At 41.1% G+C, this 19948-nt stretch overlaps 1 protein-coding gene across 1 annotated transcript in view; it reads left to right on the forward strand.

Annotated features, from left to right (window-relative positions):
• The window catches only part of sgcg (sarcoglycan, gamma), a 48877-nt gene that overhangs the window by 22277 nt on the left and 6652 nt on the right, over positions 1 to 19948 (forward strand). Inside the window, exons 4-8 of the mRNA XM_079574999.1 lie at positions 935 to 1039; positions 5175 to 5262; positions 10423 to 10542; positions 12806 to 12878; positions 16476 to 16599. Of these exons, the coding sequence (XP_079431125.1) occupies positions 935 to 1039; positions 5175 to 5262; positions 10423 to 10542; positions 12806 to 12878; positions 16476 to 16599 (510 nt within the window). The remainder of the gene's footprint in view (positions 1 to 934; positions 1040 to 5174; positions 5263 to 10422; positions 10543 to 12805; positions 12879 to 16475; positions 16600 to 19948) is intronic.

A 19948-nucleotide genomic window follows, 5' to 3' on the forward strand; every position in this document is an offset into this window, starting at 1 on the left:
AGCCCCAGCCTAAACATGTTATAATGTTTATCTCTCATGAAAACCATGTGCCGGTATCTGGAGTTGTGTTTTGTTTGATTCATGCATGATATTCAGTAGAGCGGAGGACAATGTGCTTTTCTTCTCATTTTTATTCCAATATATGAGGCTGATTCATACTGATACAGAACACCGGGGATAGGCAAGTTTCTTTGACCTCGCCAATTTTAGCCCAAAGTAAAGCACCACTTTCTACGAATGCCAGGGTTGTGCATAATTTATGAGCTAAGTTGGTGTTCTGTTTGGAAATGTTGAAGAAATTGAGTAAGTGCATTCGCAAAAGGAAACTTTTTGTGTACCTTTCTCCCAAACCTCATTAAAGCAGAACTCAAGCCCCTAGAGGCCGTAAGCGCCACTGCAGGTGTCGTAGCATGTTGGTGTTTTTTTACTCATTAATTGTTTGTGAGAGTAAATATTACGCTGACAGAAAAGACAAAGGGGGAGAGGGATATTGTACAACCAATAACACAATGGAGATCATTATTTTTCACTTAACCTTGGCTGTAAATACTGTTTAAGTGGTGCTAGCCCACAGTTAGCTTTGCCCGTTAGCCCGTTCGTGATTCCATTAGTGTGTATTGGGGCCGCCGACCTGGAAGCAGGGAAGGCGCAAGGGTCGTTATCTGGCCAGAGACACCAGGGGGAGATGAAAGAGCCTCCAATCATCCCATTAACACTTGTATTACCCCCAGAGGGACTATGGAAAGGATTTATTAAGGTAAACAAGTTACTTAGTTCTTCTTTAAGACTGAGAGGTTTCTAGCTTGCTGGAGTTAGATCATCGAATAAGAATCCATTAAAATGTTCTAAAACAACAGACCAATTAAAGAGAGTGCGGCGCTATTGTGGGTCATTTTCTGAGGGTTAATACTTTTGTCTTTATTTCCTCCCACAGGATGGAATGGGCCTCCTCCAGGTGAACTCTGAAGGCGTCAAGCTGGACGAGGGAGAGTCGGAGTTTCTCTTTCCAGTTTACGCCGATGAAATCCACTCCAGAGAGGTAACTAACTACCAGCACTAAAAACACAGAGCATGAGGGTTTTCTAATCACTCCAGGGGGAACCTATTGAACATGTTAATAATGCAAAAACATTTTATTTATGATTGTAGATATTACACCGGTATATGTAAAAGCATCAGACGTCATGGAAGGAACTGAGCCAATGTCTAAATGTCATTTAAATTGGATTAAAACGAACACTGATATGCATTTTGTGTGGAAAATAATGACATCGCTCAACTATCTTTACTACAAAAGCAAAAAGTATGGTCAAAGTTCATTCAACAGTTCTGGCTGAAATAATACACACCTTTTGTTTCAGCAGCTATTGCTATTCTCAACAGGTTACCCCACAAATGTATTATTTATTTTTGTCTGTTCACTCTTTGTGTTGCCTGTTGAAAGCTGTGGTGCTGATTTCCAACTCGACATGACAGTCTGTGGAAACAAATGGGACAGAAATGATCAATCTATCTTTTTTGCTTGAAAGTTGCTTGTTGTGTCCAATTTGATTTCGAATATCCAGATTTATCATGCCTCTGTTTGATGGAATGTTTGCACATCCTGGGAAATAAAACATGCGCTGTTTTATTTTTTCGGGGGGTTGTGTTTGTGGCAAAACAAATTTAGGCTATATCCACACGAAGACAAAAAGCTTTTATTTTCGGAAACCTTCTTTGTAAGCGCGAAGCCAGCTTAGTAAATGTGTGCGTCCACATGGGTCGACTCAGGTCTGTGAAAACGGCGCAATTCATCTTCCAGGCCTGTGTGAGGCGCTGTGACGCTAACACAGATAATAGAACAAGATATAGATGCGCAGTAAACTTTTGTGGAATGTAAACAGTGAAAATTAAACCGATTTAAAGGGGCTAGATGCAAGTTGGCCATTTTTATACTCACCGCTGCCACCTCAGGCCATACATGTAACTGCAGGTTCTATATTAAACTCATGCATGACGGCACTTTGGACCCGAATTAACATCTTTTTAAGTGACAGTGCAGGATTTTAGAGGCAGTTGTGGTGAACAGGTCTGGGCTCATTCTACACATTAGGACATGGCTGAAACATGAAGGGGGAGGAAAATACAGAATTTTAACATTTTTAAACTCCGTATAGTCCCTTTAAGGATTTACGATCTACAGAAGAGATGAGGAAACAAGTTTATTATTCAGACGTAACGGGACTAAAGCAGAAAAACCTGTCAGTGACTTTTACTGTCAGTCCAAAAACACAGACTGACTCGTGTTTTTCTACTTGTCACCTGTGGCTTGTGAACTGCAGTGGAGCAAAGAGGAGCGGAGTAAAACCATCATAGATCCATGAGTAAAACTCATTACAAGCTCAGTAGATTATGGATCACAGACACCACTCTGGTGCTGTGATGTCATCGTTTTAGTAAAAGTTGGGGAGACGTCGTAACAACAGCGTCACGTAAACGGCGTTTTGAGATCTTTCCACTGGGACCTAGTTTGGAAAATGTTCGTTTACAGACCCCCAAGACGCCGGGTTCGTAGGGACGATGCACTGGATTGATGAAATATCTTGTGTTTGGTCCACAGTTTGACTCCGTATGGACAGGGCCTTAGTGTTTGGAAATTGAAGTGGCATTAAAAATAATTAAACCTGACTTTCTGCTCCCTGTAGAGACCCTGTATCAGGATTCTTCATTATAATATAGGAGTAGTTCAAGTCTAAAACCTTCCTGAACTTATGAATGACTTCAGAGTTTTGCTTCGTGGATAGTTTTCCATTACGAGACTTTGTGAATCTGTGGGTAGAGTTTCTTGCCACAGCCGGTGAATGCTTCATAAATGGACTGTGTGAGTGACAAGTATTTCCCAAGGACAAAGCGCTGCAGGTCATCGCCCTCTTTGTTCTACGGCTCTCGTGATCGATAAGGTCACGGCATCGCGCTGGAATTCGGTGCGACTTTCCCCTCGCCGATGTCTCCACACTCCTTTTCCCTCGGGCGAAAGTGTGTCGGAGCAAACTGGATTTGGCAGTCCCACACTGAGCACGTGGTGGTGCAGAGAGCTCCCCATTAACCTCAGGGATATTGTGGTGGAAAGTAGTTTATGGCCCGCCTGCCAGCAGCAGATGGGAACACTTTTCTGCAGTTGTTTACATGTTATGGCTTTTCTGCTCATAGCTGCATTTGTAAGCATTCTCTCCTTCTTTATGGCCGTTATCAAGGACAGAATGTATCCGTCTTTGTCGCTTCAATGGCATCATGTTGCTACGCGTTCAGAACATAATGCATGACAGCTTTGAAGGCTAATAAATTCAGAAGCGTTATAAATGTACACCCTCTCTCGTGATCGGACTGAGCACGTACGAATCCGCTCACGGCAATATTCACATAGGCTTTAGAGTTATTATAAAACCATCACAGAAAGTAATTATCGTGTCACACAGCTTTGTAAATGGTTATGAGACTGAAATGTATACACACACTGTCACAGTAATTAGCCACTCAAATGGAGCATTTATAATGGTCCTCATAATACAGATTGGGATTTTATACAGTACGGACATTCATTTCAGATTGCATGACCGGTTTGGGAAGCACTGGTTTTACATAAACGCTTCATAAGGAAGGAAGGAAAGGAAGGAAAGGAAGGAAAGGAAGGAAAGGAAGGAAAGGAAGGAAAGGAAGGAAAGGAAGGAAAGGAAGGAAAGGAAGGAAAGGAAGGAAAGGAAGGGAAGGAAGGGAAGGAAGGAATGAAAGTGAAGGAAGGAAGGAAGCGAAGGAAGGAAGGAAGCGAAGGAAGGAAGGAAGCGAAGGAAGGAAGGAAGCGAAGGAATGAAAGTGAAGGAAGGAAGGAAGCGAAGGAATGAAAGGGAAGGAAGGAAGCGAAGGAATGAAAGTGAAGGAAGTGTAATTAGGGTAGGAAGGAAGGAAGGAAGGAAGGAAGGAAGGAAGGAAGGAAGTGTAAGTAGGGTAGAAAGGAAGGAAGGAAGGAAGGAAGCGAAGGAATGAAAGTGAAGGAAGTGTAAGTAGGGTAGGAAGGAAGGAAGGAAGTGTAAGTAGGGTAGAAAGGAAGGAAGGAAGGAAGGAAGTGTAAGTAGGGTAGAAAGGAAGGAAGGAAGGAAGGAAGTGTAAGTAGGGTAGGAAGGAAGGAAGGAAGGAAGCGAAGGAATGAAAGTGAAGGAAGTAAAGGAAGGAAGCGAAGGAAGGAATGAAAGTGAAGGAAGTGTAATTAGGGTAGGAAGGAAGGAAGGAAGTGTAAGTAGGGTAGAAAGGAAGGAAGGAAGGAAGCGAAGGAATGAAAGTGAAGGAAGTGTAAGTAGGGTAGGAAGGAAGGAAGGAAGTGTAAGTAGGGTAGAAAGGAAGGAAGGAAGGAAGTGTAAGTAGGGTAGAAAGGAAGCAAGGAAGGAAGTGTAAGTAGGGTAGAAAGGAAGGAAGGAAGGAAGCGAAGGAATGAAAGTGAAGGAAGTAAAGGAAGGAAGCGAAGGAAGGAATGAAAGTGAAGGAAGTGTAATTAGGGTAGGAAGGAAGGAAGGAAGGAAGGAAGGAAAGAAAGAAAGAAAGTGAAGGAAAGAAAGGAAGTAAAGGAAGGAAGGAAAGAAAGAAAGTGAAGGAAAGAAAGGAAGTAAAGGAAGGAAAGAAAGAAAGTGAAGGAAAGAAAGGAACTGAAGGAAGTAAAGGAAGGAAGGAAGGAAGAAAGAAAGGAAGTGAAGGAAGGAAAGAATTAAAGGGAGTGAAGGGAGGAAGTGAAGGAAAGAAAGAAGTGCAGAAAGAGAAGGAAGTAAAGAAAGTAAAGAAAGGGAAGGAAGTAAAGGAAGGAAGTGCAAAAAGTGAAGGAAGTAAAGGAAGGGAAGGAAGTAAGGAAAGTAAGTGAAGGAAGTGAAGGAAGTGAAGAAAGGAAGGAGTGTTTTTGCATTTGAATTTTTTAGACCTAAACTAAAGTAGAGATTACATTTCCTGAGGTCTCAGTCAACATCAAAGGATTGTAACAAAGCCAAATGTTGTCTGAGGTTAGAACAGTTATTGTCCATTGTTTAAGCTCTACATCAGCAAAGGCTTTGGAGCTTCCTTTATGTTTGGACTATAACAATGTGTACCTTTTTATATACGAAGAGATTGTTCTCTTGTCACATCAGAATAATGTCTCCTCTGTTGCTGTTTTCCAGGACTCGTCTCTCGTAGCACATTCGACAGAAGGCGTCTCCCTTAATGCTCGCAATGAGAACGGCGACGTGACGGGGAGGACGTCCGTGGGTAAGAAACATTCGCCCGCACAGACCAATCACACGAGTCGTCAAGTACAGTGATCGTCAAAAACTGTAGTGATCTGGTCCAATGAGAGTAAGTTCAGAAAGTTAAAGTCAAAGTAATTACCCAGATGCATTATTTGTTCCTTTAAGGCCCTATACCAGGTTTTGCTTCTTGTGGTTCCTTTAGTATAATATACAAATGTGCATCTAAAGTCTGAAGAACTGGGATGTTAGATATGTGTTACAAAAGCCAATGTCAACTTTATTTCTATTGCACATTTAAAATGCAAAAGGCCCAAAGTGCTTTAGAAATTGACAGGAAAAACACAGTAAAAAAAACATGAGCACAAATGTGTGTGTACAAGAGGCAAATATCAAAACAATAATAAGTAATTAATTCAGACTTATGTTAAAATCCAGTGAATAAAGGTACGTCTTAAGGAGAGATTTAAAGTTCTCTGACCCACATAGTCAGACTGTTCCAAAGCCACAGAGACGGCTCGGTCCCATTTACTGGGACCTGGGAATATCAAGGAGTAACTGAGAAGAGGACCTTGTGGTTCTTACAGGAACATAAACAGACAGTAGTTCGATCAAATATAGGGGAGGCAGCCCATGAAGACATCTAAAACCCATAAGCAGTATTTTATATTGAATTCGGACTGGAAGCCAGTGCAGTGATGCCAGGACTGGAGTTATGAAGTGAAGAAAGAGTTTAAACCACAGTTACAGTAGGTTATAGGTTAAAAATACGACATTTCATGTCTTGAGTAAAGGTGCAGATCCTCCAAGTTGAATATTGCTCCCATAAAAGTAACTTAACTTATGTTTTAAAAAAAATCAACTTTTGTGAGCCTTAAAGAGACTATACTGAGTTTAAAAATGTTAAAATCAAGTATTTTCCTCCCCCTACATGTTCCAGCAATGCCCTAATGTGTAGAATGAGCTTAGACCTCTTCACCACAACTGCCTCTAAAATCCTGCACTGTCACTCAAAAAGTTGTTAATTCGGGTCCGAAGTGCCGTCATGCACAAGCTTAATATAGAGACTGCAGTTACACGTAAGACCTGAGGTGGCAGTAATGAGCATAAAATGACCAACTTGCATCCTAGACCCTTTAAGAAGGTGCATTATGCAATTTTATATGCAAAAGAAAAGTTAATATTTGTGCATATTTGACCTTGTAGTGACCAAGCAGCTGTATGAGTGGTTAACATGGCGCCTCTACTTTCCATCATTGTCGCCTCTAGGACGGTCCAGGATCGATTGTTTTGTTGGTTTTCTGGTGAGCTGGTCTGTCAGCTGTGAAAACCTTCCTGTAGTAGAAAACTGATGTTCCTCTGACTGATTCAAACATAACAAATATAGGCCTAAGTGCTCTCCCATTGAATATTAGCTGGTTTTGTTCTAACAATGGCATGATTCTGGTATATTCTTATCTGTTGGACACAATAGCACCTCGTCTGCGGCATGTGAGGCACGTGAAGCGGGCGGATCCCATTAAAAGCGCTTGATAAAGCCGTGAGCGCTGTCCTGTTCCCGCTGCAGACGTACAGTGCGTGTGATGTACGGGCGACCACGGTAAAAACCACTCATGCTCTTGTCCTGAAGCCACCGCTCACGCCGGATCTCCAGTGCTAAAAGTCATCGGTCCATTTATAATCTGCGCCGTTTCCATCTAAAATCCATTAAACGCCACATTCCCCCGCGCTGCGATACCACTGCGCGCTGCACCTCGAGCCCGGGGCCCCGCGGAGGATCACATTCGTGCGTCTTTATGGCCCCTCGAAAGGCTGCACCGAGGCGCTTTCTCGTAATTAAAAGGCCAACAAATGACCGGGCTAATTGCAGAGCTCCACCGCGCCGTCATGTGTCCTTGGTCATTAAGCCGTAAAAATGCGGAGCCTCCGAGTGAGGGAAATGTCAGCGCTTGTTAAGTTCTGCACGGCGGCGCGCAGATGTAGCTTCTGAGGTGGCTTCACATCCACCTGCTTCACGCTGAGAGGAGAAAACGACAACAAAAAGCAAAAATGTGCGGTTTATCTCACGGGGCAGTCATTTGTGAGGCGTTTTCTTTTCCCTGTAAGCAGCGCTGTATCCTGGCATGTAGAGTGACTTTAATGATGTACGAGTCAAAGAATGAAATGAATCCTCTGAGGACAGAAAGAACAGCCTATTGTCAGAACTAAAGCATTAAGCTGCTCTGCAACAACGATATGGCTACAATGAAGCGTCTCTCACAAACCTTTATACACAAGGAAGGAAGGAAGAGAGGAAGGAAGGAAAGAAGGAAGGAAGGAAGGATGAAAGAAAGAAAGGAAGGAAGGAAGAAAGGAAGGAAGGAAGAAAGGAAGCAAGAAAGGAAGGAAGCAAGCAAGTAAGGAAGCAAGGAAGGAAGCAAGGAAGGAAGGAAGGAAGCAAGTAAGAAAGGAAGGAAGCAAGCAAGAAAGGAATGAAGAAAGGAAGGAAGGAAGCAAGAAAGGAAGGAAGCAACCAAGTAAGTAAGTAAGGAAGGAAGGAAGAAAGCAAGGAAGCAAGAAAGGAAGGAAGGAAGGAAGCAAGTAAGAAAGGAAGGAAGCAAGTAAGGAAGGAAGCAGGGAAGGAAGGAAGGAAGGAAGGAAGGAAGCAAGGAAGGAAGCAAGGAAGCAAGCAAGTAAGAAAGGAAGGAAGCAAGCAAGAAAGGAAGGAAGCAAGAAAGGAAGGAAGCAACCAAGTAAGTAAGTAAGAAAGGAAGGAAGGAAGCAAGAAAGGAAGGAAGCAAGGAAGGAAGGAAGCATTTCAGAAAGGAATGAAGGAAGGAAGCAATGGAGGAAGGAAGCAAACAAGTACGAAAGGAAGGAAGCAAGAAAGGAAGGAAGGATGAAAGAAAGGAAGGAAACAAGTAAGAAAGGAAGGAAGCAAGAAAGGAAGCAACCAAGAAAGGATGGAAGCAAGCAAGTAATTAAGGAAGGAAGGAAGGAAGGAAGCAAGTAAGTAAACAAGAAAGGAAGGAAGCAAGAAAGGAAGGAAGCAAGAAAGGAAGGAAGGAAGCAATTAAATAAGGAAGAAAGGAAGCAAGAAAGGATGGAAGCAAGCAAGTAATTAAGAAAGGAAGGAAGGAAGCAAGTCCGGAAGCAAATTTGCATTTGAATGAAGAAACAAGAAGCTTTTTCTTATTTAAAGCAAATTTCCATGTGGCAGTTTTTTTTTTTACTAAAACAAAAGTAGAAACTACATTTCCTGAGGTCAACGTTTTATTCACACATGAAACCTCTAGTGTTCTCACAAAGCCACATGTTTTCTTAGGTCAGAACAGTTCAAGATTCTTGGCTCTTGTTCTCTTGTCACATCAAAAATATAGATCTCACAGGGCAGTCATTTGTGAGGCGTTTTTTCCCCCTTGTAAGCAGCTCTGTATCTCGGCATGTAGAGTGACTTTAATGATGTACGAGTCAAAGAAGCAACGCGTCCAATGAAATAAATCCTTTGAAAACCGAAATAACAGCCTATTGTCAGAACTAAAGCATAAAAGCGATATGACAATGAAGCGTTTCTCACAAACTTTTATACTTCATAAAACCTTTGACAAAAATGTTCAATAGCTCTTCTTCTGCCGTGATGAAGGTCTACAAGAGCTGAAACACGGAGGCCATGTTTTTAATCTGGCCATGCTCAAATAAAGGTCTTTCAATCATTTATTTCCTTTGAGGACCTCAGTTTTATATCTCTTTTAGCTCTTCATGCGTTTGCTTTCTGTAGCAATTTACAGAAGTGGATTCCATGGTGATATGATGTTACCCACAATAACCCGGTACAGATGAATACTTTGGACAATCTTGGCTATAATAGAAAACTCCTGGATGGCTGAGAGTTTAAAGGGACTATACTTCATTTTAACATTTTTAAACTCCATGTTTTCCTCCCCCTACCTGGTCCAGCGATGTCCTAATGAGATATTTACCACAACTGCCTCTAAAATCCTGCACTGGAAAAATGGCTACTTCGGGTCCAAAGTGCCGTCATGTATGAGCTTAAAGGGATATTTCAGGATTTTTGACATAGGGCCTCATTAGTGATCCAGAGTGTTGCTATTTTCTGGAGATATTTTTTTTGTAATTCATGCAGTTCTTATATTTGAAGAGTTTCGTGGCGCTAATGCTAGGCTAGCGCATTTCTATGGTATCAGCTAGCCTGCATTAAAAACAATCTGACCCGCTCCACAGTGCACCTGAGGCAAATCACTTATAACGCCAGACTAACCATATAAATGTCTGTGTCGATAGAATAATTTAAAGGCAAGTTTATTTGTAGAGCAGTTTTTTTGCCATCTGAATAGTTGTGGTACGACACATTGTTGCTGTTTATTAGCTGACCCAATGGAAGCATGTACAAGTTGAATAAGAGGGGTCCCAAGATTGACCCCTGGGGGACTCCACAGGTCATGGCAATTTTGTCTGAGACACAGTTGCCAATTTCGACAAAGTACATCCTGTCCTCGAGGTAGGACTTGAACCAGTTTAGAGCATTTTAACCATTTTGCATTTAAAAGAACTTATATTTGAGCAGCATCAGCTTTGTGGTTGTATAAGCTACGCAGCGGCGGAAGGATCTGCTAGAAAATAGTCCCTCATTCATGTGATTTTTATTCCAAAAATTACTCTATTGACACAGACATTTATATGGTTAGTCTGGTGTTATAAATGATTTGCCACTGTGGAGCGGGTCAGACTGTTTTTAATGCAGGCTAGCTGATACCATAGAAATGCGCTAGCCTAGCACTAGCCTAGCGCCACGTAACTCTTCAAATATAAGGACTGCATGTATTACAAAAAAAAATATCTCCAGAAATCAGCAACACTCTGTTCTATACTTAATTTCATAGTTATATGATTAACCCAGAGTAAAGAGGACGCACAGGTAGGATTTTCTTGGTAATAATATGGAAACTGAGCAGCTAACACAGTATCCCTCACTATATGTTTCGTATTTCCTCCCTATAACCAAGCTATTACTGTGCTTTAAAGAGAAGTGTGACCTGCTCTTCACATTCTTCCAATTCTACAATCCATTGTGTTTGTAAAAGCTGACACATTTGGGAACAGAAGGCTGGAGATAAGCCTCAGAACGGCGTCGGAGTGATCCACGGCCAACACTTCTCCTCAGGTGTCGTCTTTGTCTCGGCAGGTCCAAAGGAAGCGCAGGGACACGCTCAGAATCTGCTCATTAACTCGCCAAGTGACGCCATGCTGTTCAGCGCAGATGGCCAGCACACGGCCATCGGACCAGACAAGCTCCGAGTCACAGGTACGGCAGCGGCGGCGCCCGCCCACAGAGCCCGCCCTCAAAGCCCACCGCCAGAACCAGGAGCACGATAAAACCCGAACAACCGCCAGGCGCTGTCCCGGAGTCTGAGGCCACTTTTACACTTTGCAGACGAGCTTACAGACAAACAGCGGAGGCATTTTCCTCCTTTGTGTTTGTCACAGGGGGGTTGACTTCTTTGTGGATGATGTGTGTGGAACGAGCAGTGAGTCTGGAAGAACGAGAAGGAGAGGGAGGAGGTGAAGAATTAGGAGGAGAGGGAGGAGGAGAAGAAGAACTATGAGAGGGAGGAGGAGGAGGAGAAGAAGAATTAGAAGGAGAGGGAGGAGGAGAAGAAGAACTAGGAGAGGGAGGAAGAGGAGAAGAAGAATTAGGAGGAGAGGGAGAAGGAGGAGAAGAAGAATTAGAAGGAGAGGGAGGAGGAGAAGAAGAATTAGAAGGAGAGGAGGAGGAGAAGAAGAACTAGGAGAGGGAGGAGGAGGAGAAGAAGAACTAGAAGGAGAGGGAGGAGGAGAAGAAGAATTAGAAGGAGAGGAGGAGGAGAAGAAGAACTAGGAGAGGGAGGAGGAGGAGAAGAAGAACTAGAAGAAGAGGGAGGAGGAGAAGAAGAATTAGAAGGAGAGGGAGGAGGAGAAGAAGAACTAGGAGAGGGAGGAGGAGAAGAAGAACTAGAAGGAGAGGGAGGAGGAGAAGAAGAAGAGGGAGGAGAGGGAGGAGGAGGAGAAGAATTAGATGGAAAAAGAGAAGGAGGAGAAGAAGAATTAGGAGAGGGAGGAGGAGAAGAAGAACTAGAAGGAGAGGGAGAAGGAAGAGAAGAATTAGGAGAGGGAGAAGGAGGAGAAGATTTAGAAGAATAAAAAGTAGAAGAATTAGAAGGAAAGGGAGGAGAAGAAGAAGAAATAGAGGAATAAGAAGAAGTAGAAGAAGAATTAGAAGGAGAGGGAGAAGGATGATCAGGAGAAGTAGGAGAAAAATTAGTAGAGGGAAAAGGAGGAGAAAAAGAAGTAGAAGAAGAATTAGAAGAAGAGGGAGAAGGATAAGGAGGAGAAGTAGGAGAAAAATTTGGAGAGGGAGAAGGAGGAGAAGAAGAATTAGGAGAAGAATTAGGAGAAGGAATTAAATGAGAAGAAGTGTGTCTGTGCATGTTTTTGGTGGTAGAGGAAATGGGAGAACCTGGAGGAAGCCTATGCAGAAATGGGGAGAACATGCAAACTCCACACAGATAAGCCCCGTCTGTTTCTTGCTGTCAGGCAAGGGAACTAACCACTAAGCCACCGTGCCATTTATGCCTTTACCGTCTTAAACCAAAACCAAATAATATGGCAGGTACAACACAATTCTTCAAAAACCCACAATATGTGTTAGTTTGTTTACAGGCATTAAACCAGTGTGTGCTCTCCTGTCTCAGCCACAGCTCACACTGAAGTCCTGAACTACAATAAAACACAGCTAAGCCTTGTAATAATGTCAATGAAATCTTTGACTCGCCCCAAAAATGGCTAATCCTCTTTTGATGAATTTTCTAATACGTGTTGTATGAAAACTAAAGTCACAACAGTGCATTAGCTTTATCTCTGATCACAAACACACATTTTTACCGAGCAGGGGAGAGTCACTTTGTCAAACGAGCCACAGAAGCCGCTTGTTCCTCGGCTGTGCTGTAAAAGCGTACAGTGCATCAGTGTTGCCCCTCCAGCCCCAGTGTCCGGGTTGTGGACGGGCCCCACGCGGCGCCTCCGGCTGATTAATGTTTGAAGGCACTGGCGGCTGATAGTTTCACAGCGCCCAGGGTCGTCTGATCTACACCGGAGCGGGGCAGAATCGCCAACACGGGGCGGATTCCAGCAACACCTTTAGGCCTTTGGCGTCTTCTTTGATTTCAACCTTCAAGTTTTTCCTTCTACGTAGTTCACATTTCTAGTGTCACCTTTAGGATCCCTGAATCCCAACACTTTGCTCTTATCTCTGCATTAAATTAAAAGTAGTTCATAAGACTTAAACTATGAAATATCCTCGACTAAAAACCTTCTGAAGGAGCCCCATATCATTAAATTAAAAGTCACAGGGACGAGTCTGGTCCTTTGCAACTTTACTAAACATGTTTAAATAAAACACCACAAATGTAAAGTTGACCATATTCATATTCTAGTCTATTATATTTTAACACCAAGGGTTTGGGAGCAAAAGAATTTCGATTATCAGTTTTAAAGTGTCAATAATGTGTAATTTTTGCCTTTCCTTTTAGGGCCAGAGGGGGCGCTGTTCCAGCACTCGGTGGAGGTCCCGTTGCTCAAATCTGAACCACTGAAGGACTTGAGGTGAGTGTTACTGTTTATGTAAGACACTTAGGTGCTAATTTCATCAGTTGGGCCTATTGACAATTATAGAATAGATGTCCGCGCATACAGCACCGTGGGTCACTCAGGCTAGTTCTAGAGCTCCTCTAATCTGCACAACAGTTTCAGCATAATTGTACTCTCATGATTAGCTAATGGTACGGTAGTGCAGCGGTTAGCGTTCTGAAGGAGTCGCTTCACAGTGAGAAGGTCCAGGGTTCGATTCCCACCTGGACGGGGCCTTTCTGTGTGGGGTTTGCATGTTCTCCCCGTGTCTGCGTAGGTTTCCTCCGGTTTCCCCTACCGCTAAAAACATGTACAATAGGCCAGGATGAATGAAGTGTGTGAGTGAATGTATGGAGGTGGTCAGAGGGACCGTTGGCGCAGACGTGTGCAGTCACGTCAGTCTCCCCCAGGGGAAACTGAAGCGACAGACGTAGCTCACCACCTTTGTGACCATGTGTGTGAAAGGCGCTATATAAGTAAAGATTTTCCTCTAACACAGTGTACCATTAGAACACTGGAGCGATGGTTGCTACAAACCTACAGTATGAAGTGTTCCATTAAAAATCCACTGTTTCCAGCTAGAATAGGCATTCACAACATTAACTGTGTCTAAACTGTATTTCTGCTTCATTTAATGTTTCCTCATTTTAAAAAAATCTGTGCTTTTCTTTCAAAAATACGGACGTTTTAAGTGACTCCAAACTTTTGAGCGGTAGTTTCCCTGTGTCCTGATGAAGACTCGGTCGAAAAGTGTTGGCGTCTGAATAAATAAAAAAAAAAAGAACAGGGAGTTCCTCGATCTTGTTTTTTATTCATATGAATAAATACAACAAAAGCCAAGTAAAAAGACAGAAAATAAAATTAGACTTTACTTTCCAGTGGAGTCCTGGCCCCAGAGGGGAACCTGTTGTACATGTTTTTAGTGGTAGGGGAAACCCAAGTACCCGCAGAAACCTACAGAGACACAGGAAGATCATGCAAACTCCACATAGAAAAGCCCCGTCCAGGTGGGAATCAAACCCGTGACCTTCTAGCTGTGAGGCACGAGCGCTAACCTCTGTGCCACCACTGTGCCACCGCGCCGCCCTGTTGTAGAACATGGAAAGTTTATGGAAAGTGACTAAATGTAAACAAAACTTCAGCATAGAAAGTGGAGGCAGATGGCAGAACAATCCTGGTAAAAGGGTAAAAACCGTCTGACTAAAAATAATAATGAATAATTCATGAAAATATGTGTTTCTGCAGATGAAGGACATGGGAGAGAGAGCAGAGATTTATATGTGTCTTATTTATGTATTCTTTTTCTTATCAGTTTCATCAGTCAGTACCACAAGTCCTAATGTACAACTCCTTTCCCTGGTTTTGACAAGACGAGTGCAGTTAAAGCTTCTTCAACCACTTTCCCCTCACACACAGAGCAAATACAAATCTAGTGTCAATGATCTTTTCCTTGATAGACAGACAGTGTACGGTCATGGGTTCAAGTCCTTTTGTAATAACACGGCATTATGTAATAACAGTATAAAATGTTATTCATTATTAAAGCATTTGTAAATACTTATTTGATCATTTCTAAAACATTTCCAAAGCTTTCCTCATCATTTCTTACTCATTTATATGATTGCCTTTATTGTTCAGTCAATGAATAATGGTGCGTTCCTGGCAACAGTTTTTTTCCCACTTGTAAATTATGACTTGAATAAACTACAACAGTTAGCTAGTAAGATGCTAACGCTACATGAATGTTTCTCCACAAACATATAATTCAAAACAAACTAACAAAACCTCAATATAATGTTATTTAAAGTTTATGATTAGCTGCTCCTCCTTGTATCTGAACTCAGAGCTCTCTGGACGTCTCCGATTTTTCAAGTTGTAATCACCAGTTCGAGCCAAAGCACTTTTCCTAGTGGGAGGTCAGAAATTTACCAGTTGCCTGGATAAATTTAGACTCAATTACACAACATGCCCGAACCATTTCCCTGAACTTAACCATTTTCTGACTTTTTCTAACTGCTTGACTCTTACCACCCGCCTTAACCGAGCACATTTCTTTCAGTTTTACCCAAATCTAAAAGCTTCCTGCCTTCAGAGCTTACAGCCTATTGGCCAGTGTAACATCTCATTTGAAAGCTAAGACCTACAATTTAGCTTTCGTGCTAATTCCAGCATATTTATGTGGAATCTGTTGGCCGACACATTGATTAATGTGTACTGTCCTAATACAAAATAAATAAATGAAATGAAAAAAAAAAAAACTTACGTTCTTGTCGCTTTTTCGTTGTTTTTTTGTGGCTTTGTTATTGCGTTTTTGTCACATTTTTGCCTTTTTTTTGTTGCACTTTCATCGCTTTTTTGTCACTTTTTTGTCACTTTTTTGTCTTGTTTTTTGTCACTTTTTTGGATACATTTTTGTCACTTTTTTGCCACATTTTTGTCTTTTTTTGTCACTTTTTGTCATGTTTTTTGTCATTTTTTTGTTACATTTTTGTCACTTTTTGTCATTTTTTTGTAACATTTTTGTCATTTTTTGGTTGCATTTTTGTCACCTTTTTGTCATGTTGTTTGTCACTTTTTTGTTACATTTTTGTCATTTTTTGTCATGTTTTTTGTCACTTTTTTGCTACTTTTTTGTCACTTTTTTGTCACTTTTTTGTTACATTTTTGTCATTTTTTTGTCATTTTTATAACTTTTTGTCATGTTTTTTGTAACTTTTTTGCTACATTTTTGTCCTTTTTTGCTACATTTTTGTCCTTTTTTGTCACTTTTTTGTCATGTTTTTTGTCACTTTTTTGTTGCATTTTTGTCACTTTTTTGTCCTTTTTTGTCATTTTTTGTCATTTTTTTGTTGCATTTTTGTCATTTTTTTGTCACTTTTTTGTTACATTTTTGTCATTTTTTTGTGTCATTTTTATAACTTTTTGTCATGTTTTTTGTAACTTTTTTGCTACATTTTTGTCCTTTTTTGTCACATTTTTGTCATTTTTTGTTGCATTTTTGTCACTTTTTTGTCATTTTTTTGTCACTTTTTTGTTGCATTTTCCTCTTTTTCCTCTCACTTTTGGAGCTATTTTGACACTTTTTTTCAAGAAGCTTTTAGATTTGGGTAAAGCCAAACTGGAGAAAATGTCCTCGCTTCATGTGGGGGTTAAGAAGTTAAGACTAAATAAGGTGAAGTTATTACAAAGTGTCACTGAGAGGTTATTACCTAATTATGATGTTATAACAAAATGTGTCTTAACACTCATTTGCTCTTCCCTTCCTTTCACTCTGAACTGTCCAATCCTCCAGAAAAAAAAGAATCCATGACCGTAAATGAGAGAAACAGCATCCATGCTGTAGCAAAAGGTTGAGTTTGAGAAGCCAACGCTGCTTGTTTGAAAATGTTTTCAGCAGAACATCTGGAACTGGTGGGAATTAATAACCGAGGGACAGAGATAAAAGCCGCCATAGGATTAGTCACATTTATGCAAATCCCCTCTGTGTCGCACGCATCCTACAGAATGTCTGCTTCAGTAAACAAAAAAAGGGAGAATAAAACCCACCCGGTGCTTCTGATATTTCTGTTCCAGGCTGGAGTCTCCCACGCGCTCCCTCAGCATGGACGCTCCGAAGGGGGTCCACCTGAAGGCCCAGGCCGGGAACATCGAGGCGGCCTCCAACATGGACGTGCTCCTGGAGTCCACGCTGGGGCTGGTGAGACGAACATTTTTCTTCAAGAGCTTTTTTTTTCCTTTTTTTTTTTTCTCGAGGGATTTGCGCTTCTACCAAAAGATGCTGCCTCACGCGTCCGTAATCTCCGAGTCACACCTGGCAGCTTACACTACAAGAGCGAGTGTACTTTTGACAGCAGGGGAAATTTGATTACAAAATTCCAGGATTTTCTTTCTACGATTTGGCCTTAAGTAAACCCCAGACGTGTTTTTTTTTTTTTTTTTTGCACGTTTCTGGTCAGAGTATTGAGGCTCGTGTTTAGAGGCGGTTGGAAAACTGCGGTGCGTTTAAGTGCCTTTCATTACAGTCATTTCCGACACTGTGCTATGTTTTAATAAAGAAGTTCCCTCCTTGTAATTATACTTTCAGGGACGGCTTTTAATCCACGCTTTTTTCTCTCAGTGAAAGTACACTGGGTCATCCGCAGTTTTAGACTCTATGTATTTTAATAATAGTTTCATGTACACTTTTGTAATGAATATAGGTTTGTCGTTTTTCAGGTTTATACACGACTTACAGCTTAGACATTATTTAGTCCGACTTAGAGAGAGTGTTTGCAGAGACGGGTAGTGCTCACTTACACTTTTTGAAGTAGCCAGGGCCGGACTCAGCCAATTTGGCACCCTAGGCAAAGAAAAAAACCTTGATACATTGTACCAAGCTAAGTTTAGTACTGTAGTGCTCTGTAAGTACACAATGGAATAATGAGTATTTGAACATCGGAGGTACATAATTTATTAAAGGGATAATTCAGGATTTTTGACATAGGGCCTCATGTCCTAGTTATCCAGAGTGTTGCTGATTTCTGGAGATGTTTTTTTTTGTAATTCATGCAGTTCTTATATTTGAAGAGTTTCGTGGTGCTAGGCTAGTTCAAGGCTAGCGTATTTCTATGGTATCAGCTAGCCTGCATTAAAACCAGTCTGACCCGCTCCACAGAGCACCTGAGGCAAATCACTTATAACGCCAGACTAACCATATAAATGTCTGTGTCGATAAAATAATTTTTGGAATATAACTGACCTTGCATCACATGAATGATCGCATTTTGAGGGACTATTTTCTAGTTTTCTCACTCCGCCGCTGCGTAGCTTATACAACCACGAAGCTGATGCCGCTCAAATACAAGTTCTTTTAAATAAAAAAAATGTTAAAATTAGTCTGGCGTTATCAGTGATTTGCCTCAGGTGCACTATGGAGTGTGTCAGACTGTTTTTAATGCAGGCTAGCTGATACCATAGAAATGCGCTAGCCTAGCACTAGCCTAGCACCACGAAACTCTTCAAACACAAGAACTGCATGAATTACAAAAAAAAATATCTCCAGAAATCAGCAACACTCTGGATAACTAGGAATTGAGGCCCTATGTCAAAAATCCTGAAATATCCCTTAAGGGCTTAAAGTAATAGTCTGGAAGTTCAAATGTTTTACAAATTTCACAAAATATGTAAAATCAACCACCTGGTCTTGTATTAAGATGTTCAGTAAGTAATGATAGATATACATTATTTTTTGTAAAGTCCCTCCTTCCCGGATCTCAGCTAATCAGAGTCTAGTATCCTCCCGCGTTGACCAATGAGACGAGCTTTTCCTGTGAACCAGCCTGTCAGGTCCAATCAGGAGGGAGGGGGAGGAGCTTGATCTTTTACTTTTGAATATTCTGTTCCTGCTCTCCTCACTTTGCAAACTTAGACAACTTACATTTTCCCCGAACTACGACGGGAAAATAGAATCTTTTGGGAAACACAATTTTTCACTCTTTGTTCTGTAGAAGTGAAAAAACTGCAGTTGTAGCTAGCGCCAGCTAACCGTTAGCATTAGCCAGATGCTAACATGTAGCATTTTTTATGTATTTATGGGCTGTTGAACCACTTTGCTCCTCCCCATGTCTTTGTATCTTTATTTAGTTGAAAACTATATTCATAATTCAGCATTTGTTAAAGTAGTTTTTGAATAATTAGAGAAAGTTTTTTTCAAAATTGTTTTCCCCCTTAACTGTTTTCAGACATGACCATATATGGACGATTCCAGAGATGCCGTCTGTATCTATCGCTTTGAGGTTAGGGTTAGAGTTAGGGTCTTATGTTATTACATTATGTACCTCCAAACTAATACTTACTAATACATATTATTACATTGTACTTAATGTGTTAGGTACAATGCATCAAGGGTAAAATAAAGTGTTACCAAAAAGGATACAAAAAATTGGAAAAATAAACCATTGATATTATTTTTCTTTAATATTTTAATTTACATTTTTGTGTTTCTTGACCCAAATCGCATGCTACTGTTTTTTTTTTTTCATTCTTTTTTTTTGTCCACCAATACTTTGACACATTTTGAGTATGGAAAAGGCTAGTTTCATTTTATTTTATTATGATTATCTATTCATTAAAAAAAAAAAAGAAAATCAGGGCTTGTGCTTCATGAAACGAGCATAACAGTTTGGAGGAGGAACCTCTACTTCTGAAGTAAATTTACGACTCTTCATGGCGATGTTACGTGGCTCCCCGGAGACCGAGAAGCATCAGAAAGGGCTCATTTGAAAGCTTGAAATCTCTAGAGCAGTTTTATCATGAGGTACTCTTCACTTCTACTTCTTTACTTCCAACTTTGTTTTCCTGTTTCTTGCAGAGTTGGCGCACATCCCCAGAGATTACTTCAAGGCAGTTTTAATAGTCGTTAGATGTAGATGATTATAACTTCAGTACATTTTAGTGCGGGGAAAGAGCTGCATTAAGCTTACAAGCCTAAATAATGATGTGGTGAAAGCGTCCAATTGAATCTTTCACTGCATTTCCATGGCGTCAGTGTTAATTTTGACAACATATTTTAATTTAGTTTTAGTCTTGGTCTTTTGACTAAAATGTAATGTAATTTTAGTCGAGATTTAGTCGAAAAAATCTTTTCAATTTTAGTCTAGTTTTAGACTAGTTTTGCTCGAGTCCTGACAAGAACCAGGAAATATGACCATATTAGTCCAGTGCTCCGGTCTCTGCACTGGCTTCCTGTCACTCAGAGAATAGACTTTAAAACAGCTCTGCTCGTGTACAAGTCTTTTCATGGTTTAGCTCCAAAGTACATCTCTGAAATGTTAGAGCCGTATGAACCATCTCGGGCCCTGAGAACTTCAGGGAGGGGTCTCCTGGTGTTTCCCAGAGTCAATAATAAACACGGTGAGGCTGCGTTTCAGTTTCATGCAGCTAAAATCTGGAACAGTCTTCACGAGGATGTGAGACAGGCCTCAACTCTGACAATGTTCAAATCCAGGCTGAAAACAGTTCTTTTTACCGATGCATATGACTGAAAGTATTTTATCTGCACTCTCGCC

This window comes from Gobius niger (assembly GCF_951799975.1).
Source record: "Gobius niger genome assembly, chromosome: 1".
NCBI lineage: Eukaryota > Metazoa > Chordata > Actinopteri > Gobiiformes > Gobiidae > Gobius > Gobius niger.